Source organism: Colobus angolensis, unplaced genomic scaffold (assembly GCF_000951035.1).
Source record: "Colobus angolensis palliatus isolate OR3802 unplaced genomic scaffold, Cang.pa_1.0 Scaffold63, whole genome shotgun sequence".
Lineage (NCBI taxonomy): Eukaryota > Metazoa > Chordata > Mammalia > Primates > Cercopithecidae > Colobus > Colobus angolensis.
The window spans coordinates 1870959-1882983 of record NW_012119932.1 but is presented as its reverse complement, the minus strand read 5'-3'; the positions used below and the strand labels follow the sequence as shown (position 1 = coordinate 1882983).

Genomic DNA, 12025 nt, shown 5'->3' with positions numbered 1-12025 from the left:
AGAAAGAAAGAAAGAAAGAAAGAAAGAAAGAAAGAAAGAAAGAAAGAAAGAAAGAAAAGAAAAGAGAAAGAAAGAAGAAAGAGAGAGAGAAAGCAGTTGGAGCACTTTGGCTTCTAGCAAAATCGCTGCATATCTAATAACTGATACTATTCCATCCTCTAAGATGCTGAAAAAGATGCTGAAAAATTCTGGGAGAAGGAAAAGAAGGGTTTCAGGCATCTGATTTTCAAAAGTTCCCAGGGGAACCACTAAACAAAAGTTCATACCAAAAAAGAAAAAAAACAAAAACAAAACAAAAAAAAACTCAGAGACTAAAGGCCCAACTATAATCAAGCTTTTATAAATCATTCCTAAACATAGTCTACTTTTCCTGTCTTCAGTCCCCATCAGAACATCTTCATCTGTAAAACCCTTTAGAAAACTCCACCAGTTTGCCATGAAGGATAATATTCATGGAGCTATCTTTTCCTTATTTAAGAATCAACAAGGAAATCTCCCTGAATTCCCTTCTCCCCTCAAAAAACAATAGTGCAGCCAGACAGCAAGCCAACAGCAACAACAAAAACACGTGGGCAATATTTACAACAAAACTAGGTATCAAGGCATCCCTATGAACCCCAAAACAGGCACGAGAAGAGGCAAATCACTAACAACACTTTTAAGTTGTACACACCATCAGCATCTGGAAAGAAAGGGGCAAAGAGAGACATCTGAGCATGTGACCAAACAGAAGAAACCCCAGTGTAGGGGTTTGAACAGTAATCCCCCGAAAGGATATGTCCACCTAGCACCTGTGGGTGTGACCTTATTTTGAAAAAGGGTCTTCTCTACTCTGCCTACCTCTTTTTTTTTTTTTTTTTTTTGAGACAGAGTTTCACTCAGTCACCCAGGCTGGAGTGCAGTGGCTCCATATGGGCTCACTGCAACCTCTGCCACTTGGATTCAAGCGATTCTCATGCCATATTGGCCAAAGTGGTCTCAAACTCCTGACCTCAAGTGATCTGCCTGCCTCGGCTTCCCAAAGTACTGGGATTACAGGCGTGAGTCACTGCACCCGGCCAAGTTAAGGATCTTTAGAATTACCTAAATCCAATGACATATGACCTTACAAAAGAAAGGCAGACGGAGACTTGGGCATGCAGTAGAGAAGGCCATGTACGGACAGGCAGAGAGTGGACCTATGTTGCCACAAAATAGATATGATCTATGCAGTGGTCCTTCAATATTCGTGGGAGACTGGTTCCAAGACCTCCTGCGGATACCAAAATCCATGCATGCTCAAGGTCCTAATATCAAATGAAGCAATATTTGCATACAACTTAACACGCCTCCTGCAGTAAATCATCTCTAAATTACTTACAATACCTAATACAATGTGAATACCACATAAATAGTTGTTATACTGTGGTTTAGGGAATGATATCAAGAACAAAAAGTCTGTACTTGTTTAGCACAGACACAATTTTTTTCCCAAATATTTTTGATCCACAGTTAGCTGAGTCCACGGATGTGCAACCCCATAGATACAGAGGGCTGACTGTTTATACAATCTAGGGACAGAGAAGGGCATCTATATGATTAAATGAAAAAAAAAGTAAACAAAAACAATTTCCTAAAAGGATAAGAATAACAATCTATACGAATGGGGCATCCAGAGCCTTTCCTTTCCCTCACATCCACTAGCACATAATGTTTCCAGAAGCCAATATCCAGAACCCAGAGAAGAAAGTAGGTCTCACTGATCTGGCTTATACAAATTCTTTTAAACATACAATCTGTATTTACTAGGAAAATACTGGGTTATTACAGACGTATTACCTCAAGGTAAAAAAAAAAAAAAATGGTGCTGATGAATCCCCAAGATCACACTAGCTATGCCACATCTAGAAGAAGGTCTAAATATAATCATAAATGCAGCTTTGTATCTACTGATATTTAAGGACACTCTCTACATTGTGAGTAATGAGAAAATCAGGACATATATTTAAGAATATAAGTCTTCTCAATATATTAATGAGTATTGCAATGAACAAAATATAGAACTCAAGAGAGTATCTTCCTTAGGTTGTACGACCGGCAAAGAAGTTGTGGGATTATAAACAGTGCTGCATACATAGCACCACTCCTGACTATGCCAGAGCCCTCTTCAGAACAGAGACAAGCAACAGGGGGAAAGGCAATAAGTAACCAATTCTGAATCAAAAACAAATGCCCAATATCAAATAGAAAACTCAACAGCAGCTAGTCACCAGGGAAAAGTAAATAAAGTCTTTAACTTCCTTGTTTCTTTATTTTTTTTTTAGGATAATAAACAGTTTCTTCTGATCTGTCTACTTTCCCCAAAACAGACGAATAGTCAGAAATACCAAATTTGGATTATCGATCTATTCTTTCATTCACAAATCTGCACAGTGGAAACTCTTGCATATTAAATAGATAACTAGAAGTAAGAGGACTTATAAAACATTTCTATCACATCAAGTTTCTTTCTTTCTTTTCTTTCTTTTTTTTTTTTTTTAAGAGATGGGGGCCTCCCTATTTTGTCCAGGCTGGTCTCGAACTCCTGGGCTCAAGCAATCCTCCTGCCTCAACCTCCCAAAGTGCTGGGATGACAGGCTTGAGCCACCATGCCTGGCCCGCATCAAGTTTCTTAAACCTATAGTATAGTATATCCATTTGTCTTTTGGATTATTTGAGAAGCACAAAATGCCATCATCCAGATTATATTGTGAAATAAACTATTTGCACAATAGCCAATTTTGTAAGAATATGGCAACTTAAACCATAAAACTATTTTGGTGAAAGCAATCCAAAATTGAGTTTTTTGCATTTAGATATCTTCCCTCTGGAAGGCTTATAATATTTTAACACATTTAATCACTTACAGTCAATTAAAATTAGATAAAATAGTAGGACATCTTTAAGTCCAATAACCTTTCGTTTTAGTAATCTAATCACATCAACCAGACAGAAAAACAAGTGCCTACCATATGGTCGTTCTGTAACAGAAAATAGCTGCATTGAATAACAGCATCTGTGCATCTTATCAACACTAGCATTGCCCATACTTAAATCAGCATATTGTTAACTATAATAAGATGACAGGACCCTTCCCAAAGCAAAGAACAAAAGAAACTGAGTATTACTTTTGTGCTAGATTACTTGACCTGGTAGTAACTAAAGAAATGAAGAACATCAAGGCACAACAAACTTCATAAAATGCTTAACCTGGAAGAAATGAATGGGAAGGAACACTAACAATTTATGGAGAAATTATTTAGATCTGGGTACTCACTTTGCTGATGGCTCTTATCTAGTGATAGGCCCCACTCAATACATTCAAACCCAGGCTTCTGCCGAAATGCCACTTAATGATCCCTGCTGCTGCTACTGACATCATTCTCAATTCTAACAGGTTTTAGCTTTAACCTGACCTTGTAGCATAAAACTTTTGGCATGGAACAGTATTCTGACACTTACATTCAGGTATGTGAAGGAACACACAATTACAATTAAATAATAGAGTTATACGGTACTATAATTAGCCTAAAATGAAGATCCTATGCCTCCAATGAAGAAACATGTTTTTTAAAAATTGTTTTTTGGCCAGGTGCGGTGGCTCATGCCTGTAATCCTAGCACTGTGGGATGCTGAGGTGGGCAGATCACAAGGTCAGGAGATCGAGACCATCCTAACACGGTGAAATCCCATCTCTACTAGAAATACAAAAAATTAGCCAGGTGTGGTGGTGGGCGCCTGTAGTCCCAGCTACTCAGGAGGCTGAGGGAGGAGAATGACGTGAGCCCGCAAAGTGGAGCTTGCAGTGAGCTGAGATCACGCCACTGCACTTCAGCCTGGGCGACAGAGCGAGAGTCTGTCTCAAAAAAAAAAAAACAAAAGAAAAAAATTGTTTTTAAGTACTGTTTTGAGCAGTGTGTATGCTTTCTAAGTATTGTTTTAAGCGGTGTAGTTTGCTACAAACCAAATTTTCACAAGACTGATTACATATTACCTATTTTAAAAGTCTATACATAGTGTTCTTTTATTGTCGTTTCGGTAATAAAAAAGAGAAAACATAAAAATAAAATAATCCTGATATTCTCATCGTTCAGAATAAACTGTTAACCTTTCGTCACAGTCAATGTTTGCGATCTTTTTTTAACTAATTATGAAATATTTGTGATACGTAAAAATATGTAATAAGGAACATTCATATACTAGCCATTCGTTTTAAGAAATAAAACATCATCCATACAGACAGATTATCTTTTTATAGTTTCTCTTATTGACCAGACTGATTGCCCTTTCACTTGTCTGTTAATTATCATGATCTCATCTCTTAGTGGAAATTGTTTCATAAATTTGTACTACACATTGTCTTGGTTACTGTTACTTGGTTACCAGCTTCCCAAAGGTAAAAAAGGTGCAAAGAAAAAAGGCACCAAAAATTTTGACAGCAGTTCTAACGGAAATGAAATGGAACTCAAGGTGGGCACGAGGTCTAAGGAAGAACATACTTCATAATGTACATATTTTGTATAAACTAAAATAAGTACTCAGCTGGGCGCAGTGGCTCATGCCTGTAATTCCAGCACTCTGGGAGGCTAAGGTGGGTGGATCACTTTGAGATCAGGAGTTCGAGACCAGCCTGGGTAACATGGCGAAACCCCATCTCTACTAAACATACAAAAATTAACCAGGCGTGCTGGCACACAGCTGTAATCCCAGCTACTCAGGAGGCTGAGGCAGGAGAATCACTTGAGCCTAGGAGGCAGCGGTTATTGTGAGCGGAGATTGTGCCATTGCACTCCAGCCTGGGTGACAATGCAAGGCTCTGCCTCAAAAAGGAATAAAATAAATACAATAAGAATTCACATACTACACGTGCAAATGCAAACTCAGTAACATTTTGGAGTTTTTCTAAGTCTTTATTCATTCAAAAAAAAAATTTTATTGAGAACCTATTATGTGCTAGGCACTCTTCTAGGCACAAGAAATACAATGCGAACAAAACAGACAAACTGCACTCTTAACGCCTGCATTCTAGATATATTACCTGTCTCAAATACACAAGCAAAATCAAATGCATAAGCATGACGGGTGGAGACTAAGTGATAAAGAGACCAAGCAAAGCAAGAAGGCAGAGCATGGCACAGGGAGCAAGGGAGGGGCATTCAATAAAGGGAGTGGTTGGCAAAGCTTCACTCAGAAGGTGACCTCTAAGCAAAAGCCCGAAGAAGCCAAGGAAGCAAGCCATGCAGAGACCGAGTGAAGAGTGTTCTAAGAGGAGAGTTCAGCGAGTGGGAAGGCTCTGGGGACTCCCATGTTTGTGTACATGCAGAAAAGCAAGAGACCAGAATGGCTAACACAGAGTGAGGAGGGAAGAGGCACAGGAGGTACGCTCAGGGAGGGGGAGGACCAATTATACAGGGCTTTGCAGGTCACTGCAAGAACTTTGGCCTTCAATCTTCAGAGAAATGAGAAGCCATTTGAGGAATTTGAGCAAAGGAATGACACAATTTGATTTATATAAATTGTCTGTCCTGATTGCTGTGTGGAGAACAGACTTCAGGCTGGCAAGGACTGAAGTGGAGAAATCAGTCAACCGGATCCACATGTCATGTATGAGAAAAAAGAGAGACATCAAAGATCGCTCCAAGATGCCTGGCCTGGAAGGATGGGATTGCTATTGCTTGAGATAAGGAAGACTGGAAGGAGCAGACTTGGGAAAGTGAGCTAGGAGAATGGAGGTAGAGTCAGGATTGTGGTTTTAGATACGCCTATTTACTGTCCAAATGGAGATTCTAGGCAGTCGGGTCAGTTGAATATAGGAATCTGAATCTGAGAGACAGAGCAGCAGGTCAGCAATAGAGATACACACACGTACACATAAAGAAATATAAGTGAGTGTGTGTATGTCAATTATCTGCATATACTTCATATTTAAAACCATGAAACAGTATTGGGAGAAGAAAAGAGGATTAACTGAGGCTTGAGGTGTAGGAAGGTTTAGCAGACCAGGATATTGAGGAAACTTCAAGGAGACAGAAGGAGGTGACAATGAGGAAGGAAGATAATTAAGAGAGTATAATGTCTGGGAATCTACATGAACACTGAATAAAATGTAGAGCCTTTCCTGCATATTCATTTATTCATTCAAAAAATATCACCTGACACTTACTGTGTGTCAGTCACTGTGGAAACAAACATGGTCCCTGCTCTTATGGGGACTGTAATCCAAGGGGGATATAGATAAATAAACTTGTAACTGGTATTCCTGAAAATGAGGATGTTTTGAGAGAATACACCAGGGGCAGCTAAAACAGTCTTGCGGGTCAGGGAAGGCTTTCCTGAGGAAGCAGTATTGAAGAAAAGACAGTAAAACTCAGCCATGGAGCAGAGGGAGGAGGAGCAGGGGAGAGTAGAGGGAAGGGTAGAAGAAAGGACCTGACTGGAGTTCAATCTAGGAAGAACAAAAAGAAGTAACAGGTGAGACAGAAGGGCAGACCAAATTACCGAATTCCTTTCAGACTTTCCAGAAGTCTGAATTTTATTTCAAAGGAAATGGGAAGACAGAAAATTGTTTCATAGGAGGTAATGATCAGCTGGAGTATAGTGGCGCGATTCTGGCTCACTGCAACCTCTGCTTCCTGGGTTCAAGGATTCTCATACCTCAGTCTCCAAACAGCTGGGACTACAGGTGTGCACCACCACGCCCAGCTAATTTTTGTATTTTTAGTAGGTACGGGGTTTCACCATGTTGCTCAGGCTGGCGGAGAATTCCTGACCTCAGGTGATCTGCCCATCAGGAGGATCGTTCTGATTATGGTAGGGGCAGAGCTGTGGAAGGGGACAAGGCTAAGTTATTGGGATACTCCATAGGGAGTCTGTTTCTGCGGTTCATCAGTGAGATGCAGCTGACCTGAACTCAGGTGGGGGTAGTGAGTATTGGGAATGTGGACTCCACAGGACTTTGCATATGAGGAATGATGAGACGGAAGAGTGAGGGTGCTGACCTAGTTTTTGACTTGGACCAATAAATAGATGGTAGTGCTACTCAGCAAAAGAAGGTGCACAGGAAGAGGAAAGGTCAGTGGTAGCGGTGAAATTTGATGAGTTTGCAATGCCTGGGGAATATCCCCGAAAAGTGTTCATTCAGTAAATAGGCAACTGGCTGAAAAGGTCTAGAGGTCAACCATAAAGCCTGAGATACAGGTGTAGCTATGGAGTCACCAGCACACAGGAGAATGCAAAATAAAACCCAGCGAGTGAGAAAAAGAATAAAGGAATGGAATGGCCTTGGCTCTGGATGAAACCAACAATGAGGCAAGAGGAGAAAGAAAAACCCTACAAAAGAGGCAGATAGGGAGAGAGAAAGGAGGGGAAGAGAAGAGTGACTGAGAAGGAACCAGGGAGTCTGGGATGAAAGCAAAAGCAACTGTCCAGCATTCCAGAAGGAAGAGTCAACACATGGATTCATACAAACTCACACCCAGAACAATGTCTTATTGTATTGTTTACAGTATTCCCAAATGAACCAACAAGTGTATTTCATCAGCCATAATACATTTCAATCATAGAATAATCTTAGCCTAGGTCAAGAAGCAAAACAAAAATAAGTTTATTTGCATTAGTAAAAAGTTTAATAATAAACAAAGTGTCAAAAATTCTATTACTGGACAAGAGTATGGACTACAGATAAAAAGTGAAATGTTAGAAATGGAAAAAAAAAATCATGTGGTTTAGAAAGCTGAGGGAAAGTTTTCTCTTCTTTGGCTTAAAAAAAAAGTTAAACCTTGAAAGATGAAGCTATATGGATATGAAAAGGGGTGATAATATCACAGAAGAATCTATATAAAGTGATTTTGTAAGCAAAGTTACTCAAGGATTGGTGTCAGAAGACTTCACAGACTACACACACACACACACACACACACACACACACACACACCAAAAATCACTTAAGAGGTTCAGAGTGAGTGATTTCAAGTTTTAAAAATACACCTTGAGATGTATAAAGTAAATAAATTCATGTGAGTACCATCTGGACCATCCTTACTGTATAATGCCAAGACATATTCTACTGAACTGTCCTAATTTCTTATTTGAAGAGGGCTGTTGATTTGTTTTGAGCCTTCCAATATATCCTGGGGGTGGAGAGGCCTAAATGTATTCATATATCAACACAATAAAATTGTAATGCTTAAGATGAATGAGTATTTTGCTGTTTTTCAACAAAGTGCAAGACCTTATCCAGAGAAGGTGGAGTTGGCTAATTAACGCATGAAACAGAGACTCCTATTAATTCATTACATTGATTTCTTCTGTCCTACAAAGTTAGGTTTTCTTGGCTGACTGACAGCATTACTATTAAGACATACATACTCATCTCTTTGTTAATTAAAAACACAATAATAAACGTAGTACCCAAACACATTATGGATTTTTAACATTTTTTAAAGAATGATAGTACCACTGTGGAATGTAGTGCTTCTAACAAAATTGAAGACAAAAATTAAGAGCAGTGTTCAAAAACCTAAATATCAGCCCAAAGTATTTCATTGGCAACTCCCTATTACTAAAAAATATTCACAAGATTTAATGTGTATCAGAAGCATCAATCACAGACAAAAACACAACACAACTAAATACAGGTAATAATCACACAAGTTCTCTTCACTCCCAACCCTGAGGTTTTAAAATGTTTTCTAACAGCATATATCCCTTTATTTCCACTTCCACATAGAATCTAGGCAAAATACCTATTCTTTAGAAAGTCAAATAATATTGTAGCTTAATACCAAACCTAAATACTGTATATATATTTCAAATGAGCAAAATACAGGTGATATTGTGTTTTCTTCATTCCCAAACTAGAAACAAGATAGCCATGCCGCCAGCAGTAAGGTCCAAATGAAAACAAATTTCACAGCCGTTAAAAAATACATAACTGTCATTGTTAATAAAAGCCAAGTGTGCAACAAACTGGAAATACTGCTTGCTAGCCAAGGACAAGATGTGTCTAAATTCTTGGTTTCAGGACATCTCTTAAATGACCAAAAAATAATAATAACCAAATAACATTAGTTCTTGCAAATAGAATGCAAATACAATGCTAATTAAAGTATTCACAAGACAATGACAAATAAGGCTTCAGGACCACAACACATATTATTATGTAACTGCAATACACATTAAGCAATCACCAGGTTGCAGGTAGGCCTTCCAAAAGGAGTTATTATGGTTTACCGTGATCAGAGGATTGTGGTGTTCTATTTAATCATGCTTTTGCCTGCAAGCAGGTGTTTACAGATGTCAAAAAGTAAAACACTGATTCTAAATGTAAACCTATAGTTCTAATAAATTGTACAGTAATAGCATGCTGTCTCTCACAGCATTTTCTGCATAAACCTTCTAATCCGACATGAAGTAAGCTGCATGAAGCAAGTTTCTCTGCATGCTTTATGAGCCAAAATTTAACTTCTGATTCGTTTTTATTAAAATGCCAAAACTCACACACTTACAGCCAGACCTTGTTTCAAGGACTATAAAGTTAAAATTTAACATCCGGTGCAAAAGAACGTGAGACAGTGAATGAGGGTTCACTTGGGTATGTTATTGTCTAAAGTAATCCCCAACGCTTCAATGAAAACATAGGCATCTCAAAAGTAAAATTTAAAGGATAACAATATTCAGTCTATTTAAAGAACAAACTACAGAAACCGCCAATAATAAACATAGTGTATTCATAATGGAAGTAAATTATGAATACTTCAATCTCCAAACACGAGGAGAAAAAAAAAAAAAGGTGAGAGGCAACAGGGTGTCATAAATCAATGTATTTTCTATGATTTCTGTCCTGCCTACTCAAAAATTTTTAGGAAGTCTGGAGTAAAATCTCTGGGCCCTTGGGAAGATGCTAGATGCTACCCTAACCAACAACGCAACCCACCTGACACCCCAGAGCAGCTCACAGAACTCCAGCGTTGTGAAAGGGAGGATATAAATAAGAGAACAGTAAAGGCACGAGATTTTTTTCCGGGAGTTGGAATTACAACGTTTTCCAAGGCTGTGCTTGAATTGTTCACGGAAAAACACGTCTTTTTCTACCTAAAGCAGAGATCTGCAGCAACAGCAGCCAGGCGCCCACCGTCAGTACCAAAGAAAGACTAAGTTCCAGGTGCAACAAGCATACTTAGCTGCTCTCTCTGCACCCGGGAGGGCAAATCCTGGACACAGACACACAAAACGCTCCAAACCACCCCCAACCAGCTCAATTCCAAGTATCTTGGAAGAGGACTGAAGGAAAACGGATACTCAGGTGCCCATTCTCAGGCTTGTAGTATCTACAGCCACAGAGATGGGAGAATTCCTGGCTCTGAGGAGTGACCAAGATGAGGACATTCCAAAATGCGGGACGTGTTCTTGCAAAAGAAACACGGGAGTCCCTGGAAACAGACGTGGGCCAGGCTTCACACCTCGCTACTGGTTAACCTGGGGCGCTCCCACCAACCAGCTCAAAGCCCCGGGAAGCCCCTAGTGAGGCCCGGTGGCCAGTGACCCCCCAACTTGTATGACACTCAAGACACAGGCCACCGCCCTGCCGGCCAGGAACGCTGGCTCCGCGCTTACCTCGCAGGCCTTGAGCTTGTCACCATCTCCCTCAGGCAGACCAGTCCGACGCGTGGCCATCATTTCATTTCAAATGACAAAGAAGGGACAAATCCTTTGGAATCCACATTGGAGGTGGGGGGGGAATGCCACCACACACCCGAAGGGGAAGAATTCCGCAAGCAAGCTCCGAGGAGGGGCAGGGCTGGTGAAACAGACAACGTGCCAGGGAATGAAGGTTTTCAGGAAGCGCCTTCAAATGCCTCGCTGATTTCTCGCGACTTCAACTGACTTCGCCTTCTTCTTCCATTTCTGGAGACTTAAAAACAAAGGCGACAGGTCTTCTTGGAAGCCAGTGTCGAGGCCAATTGCAGAAAGCGGTCCCCTTCTTCCCAGTGCCACTCCTGAGTCCTGGAAAAATCCGAACGGGTCGTGAAGGTTCGAGTGTCAGCTCCCAGGGAGATCCTAGGAAAAGGAGAAGTTAAAGGGCGTGAACTTTCTCCGGGCGCCTATCACTGTCTTGCCCACATGTCCACACCAAGTTCGCGTTTCCTCCCTAACAAAACAAAACAAAAAAAAAATTTTAACGTAAACAAACAAAACGCCTATAAATTCGAGGGGGTGTTTAAAAAAGAAAAATCTCAAAACTGCCCAGCGGTTGCGTCAAACACATCAAACACACCTGGCTGTTATGCAGCCTTCAAGAAAAAACGTTCCCCATTCAAGTGCATTTTAATTCATGTCTTTCCTGGGCAGAGCAGAGGGCTGTGCATGTTCTTTTCTGCATCACCCAGACAGGGACACTTTGGGGAAGTTTTCTCCCCCACGAGGTTGAAATGGGATCACACTTTTCAAGCCCCCTCCTCGTTCCCCTCCGCCCCCCAAAAACTCAAGCACAAAGCCAGCCTGGCTGGGGCCGGCGTGGGCTCGGCGGCGTCTCCGGGTGACTCGGGCGCCGCCCCTCCGCCCCGGCCGGCGTCCCCGAGGAGGCGGCTGTTTTCCTTGGCCCGCGGCGGGGCTGGGTGGGGACGGCCGGGGACGGCCGGGGAGGCGTGCGCGGCCGCGGGTGGGACGCGGGCGCCGCTCCCGCTCCGGGGCATGATTCCGAAGCCACACTCGAGCAACTCTGAAGTCGCGGCTTTTCCCCCAACTACAACTCGACACGGCTTTCCTTCCCCTGTGGCCACCTAGGGGGGAAAAAACTAGGAAAAAGCAAACCACCACCCACCTCCCCCACGATTCCCCCGCCCCTTCCTGAGGCGGGTCGGGGACCTCCAGCTCCCGAGGAGAGCGACCCCAACACGGGCTTTCTCAAAGGTGCTAGGAGCCCCTGGGCGAGACAAAACCGGGGACCTTACCCTTCCCGCCCGCTCGGGCCCGGCGGCCAAAGCGCAGCGGCGAGCTGGAGCGGGGA

The 12025-nt window shown here is 41.7% G+C and overlaps 1 protein-coding gene across 3 annotated transcripts in view; it reads right to left on the bottom strand.

The window, feature by feature from the left end:
- The window catches only part of ARHGAP21 (Rho GTPase activating protein 21), a 134079-nt gene extending 122514 nt beyond the window's left edge, over window positions 1–11565 (bottom strand). The window contains exons 1-2 of one of the 3 annotated variants that reach the window (XM_011963829.1): window positions 11294–11565; window positions 10633–11076 (exon numbers count right to left, since the gene is read on the bottom strand). In XM_011963829.1, the coding sequence (XP_011819219.1) occupies window positions 10633–10695 (63 nt within the window). In that variant the 5' untranslated portion in view covers window positions 10696–11076; window positions 11294–11565. Of the gene's footprint in view, window positions 1–10632; window positions 11084–11293 lie in introns of those variants that run through there. The other 2 variants (XM_011963827.1, XM_011963830.1) reach the window with 2 other exon arrangements.
- Window positions 11566–12025: the final 460 nt, after the last annotated feature.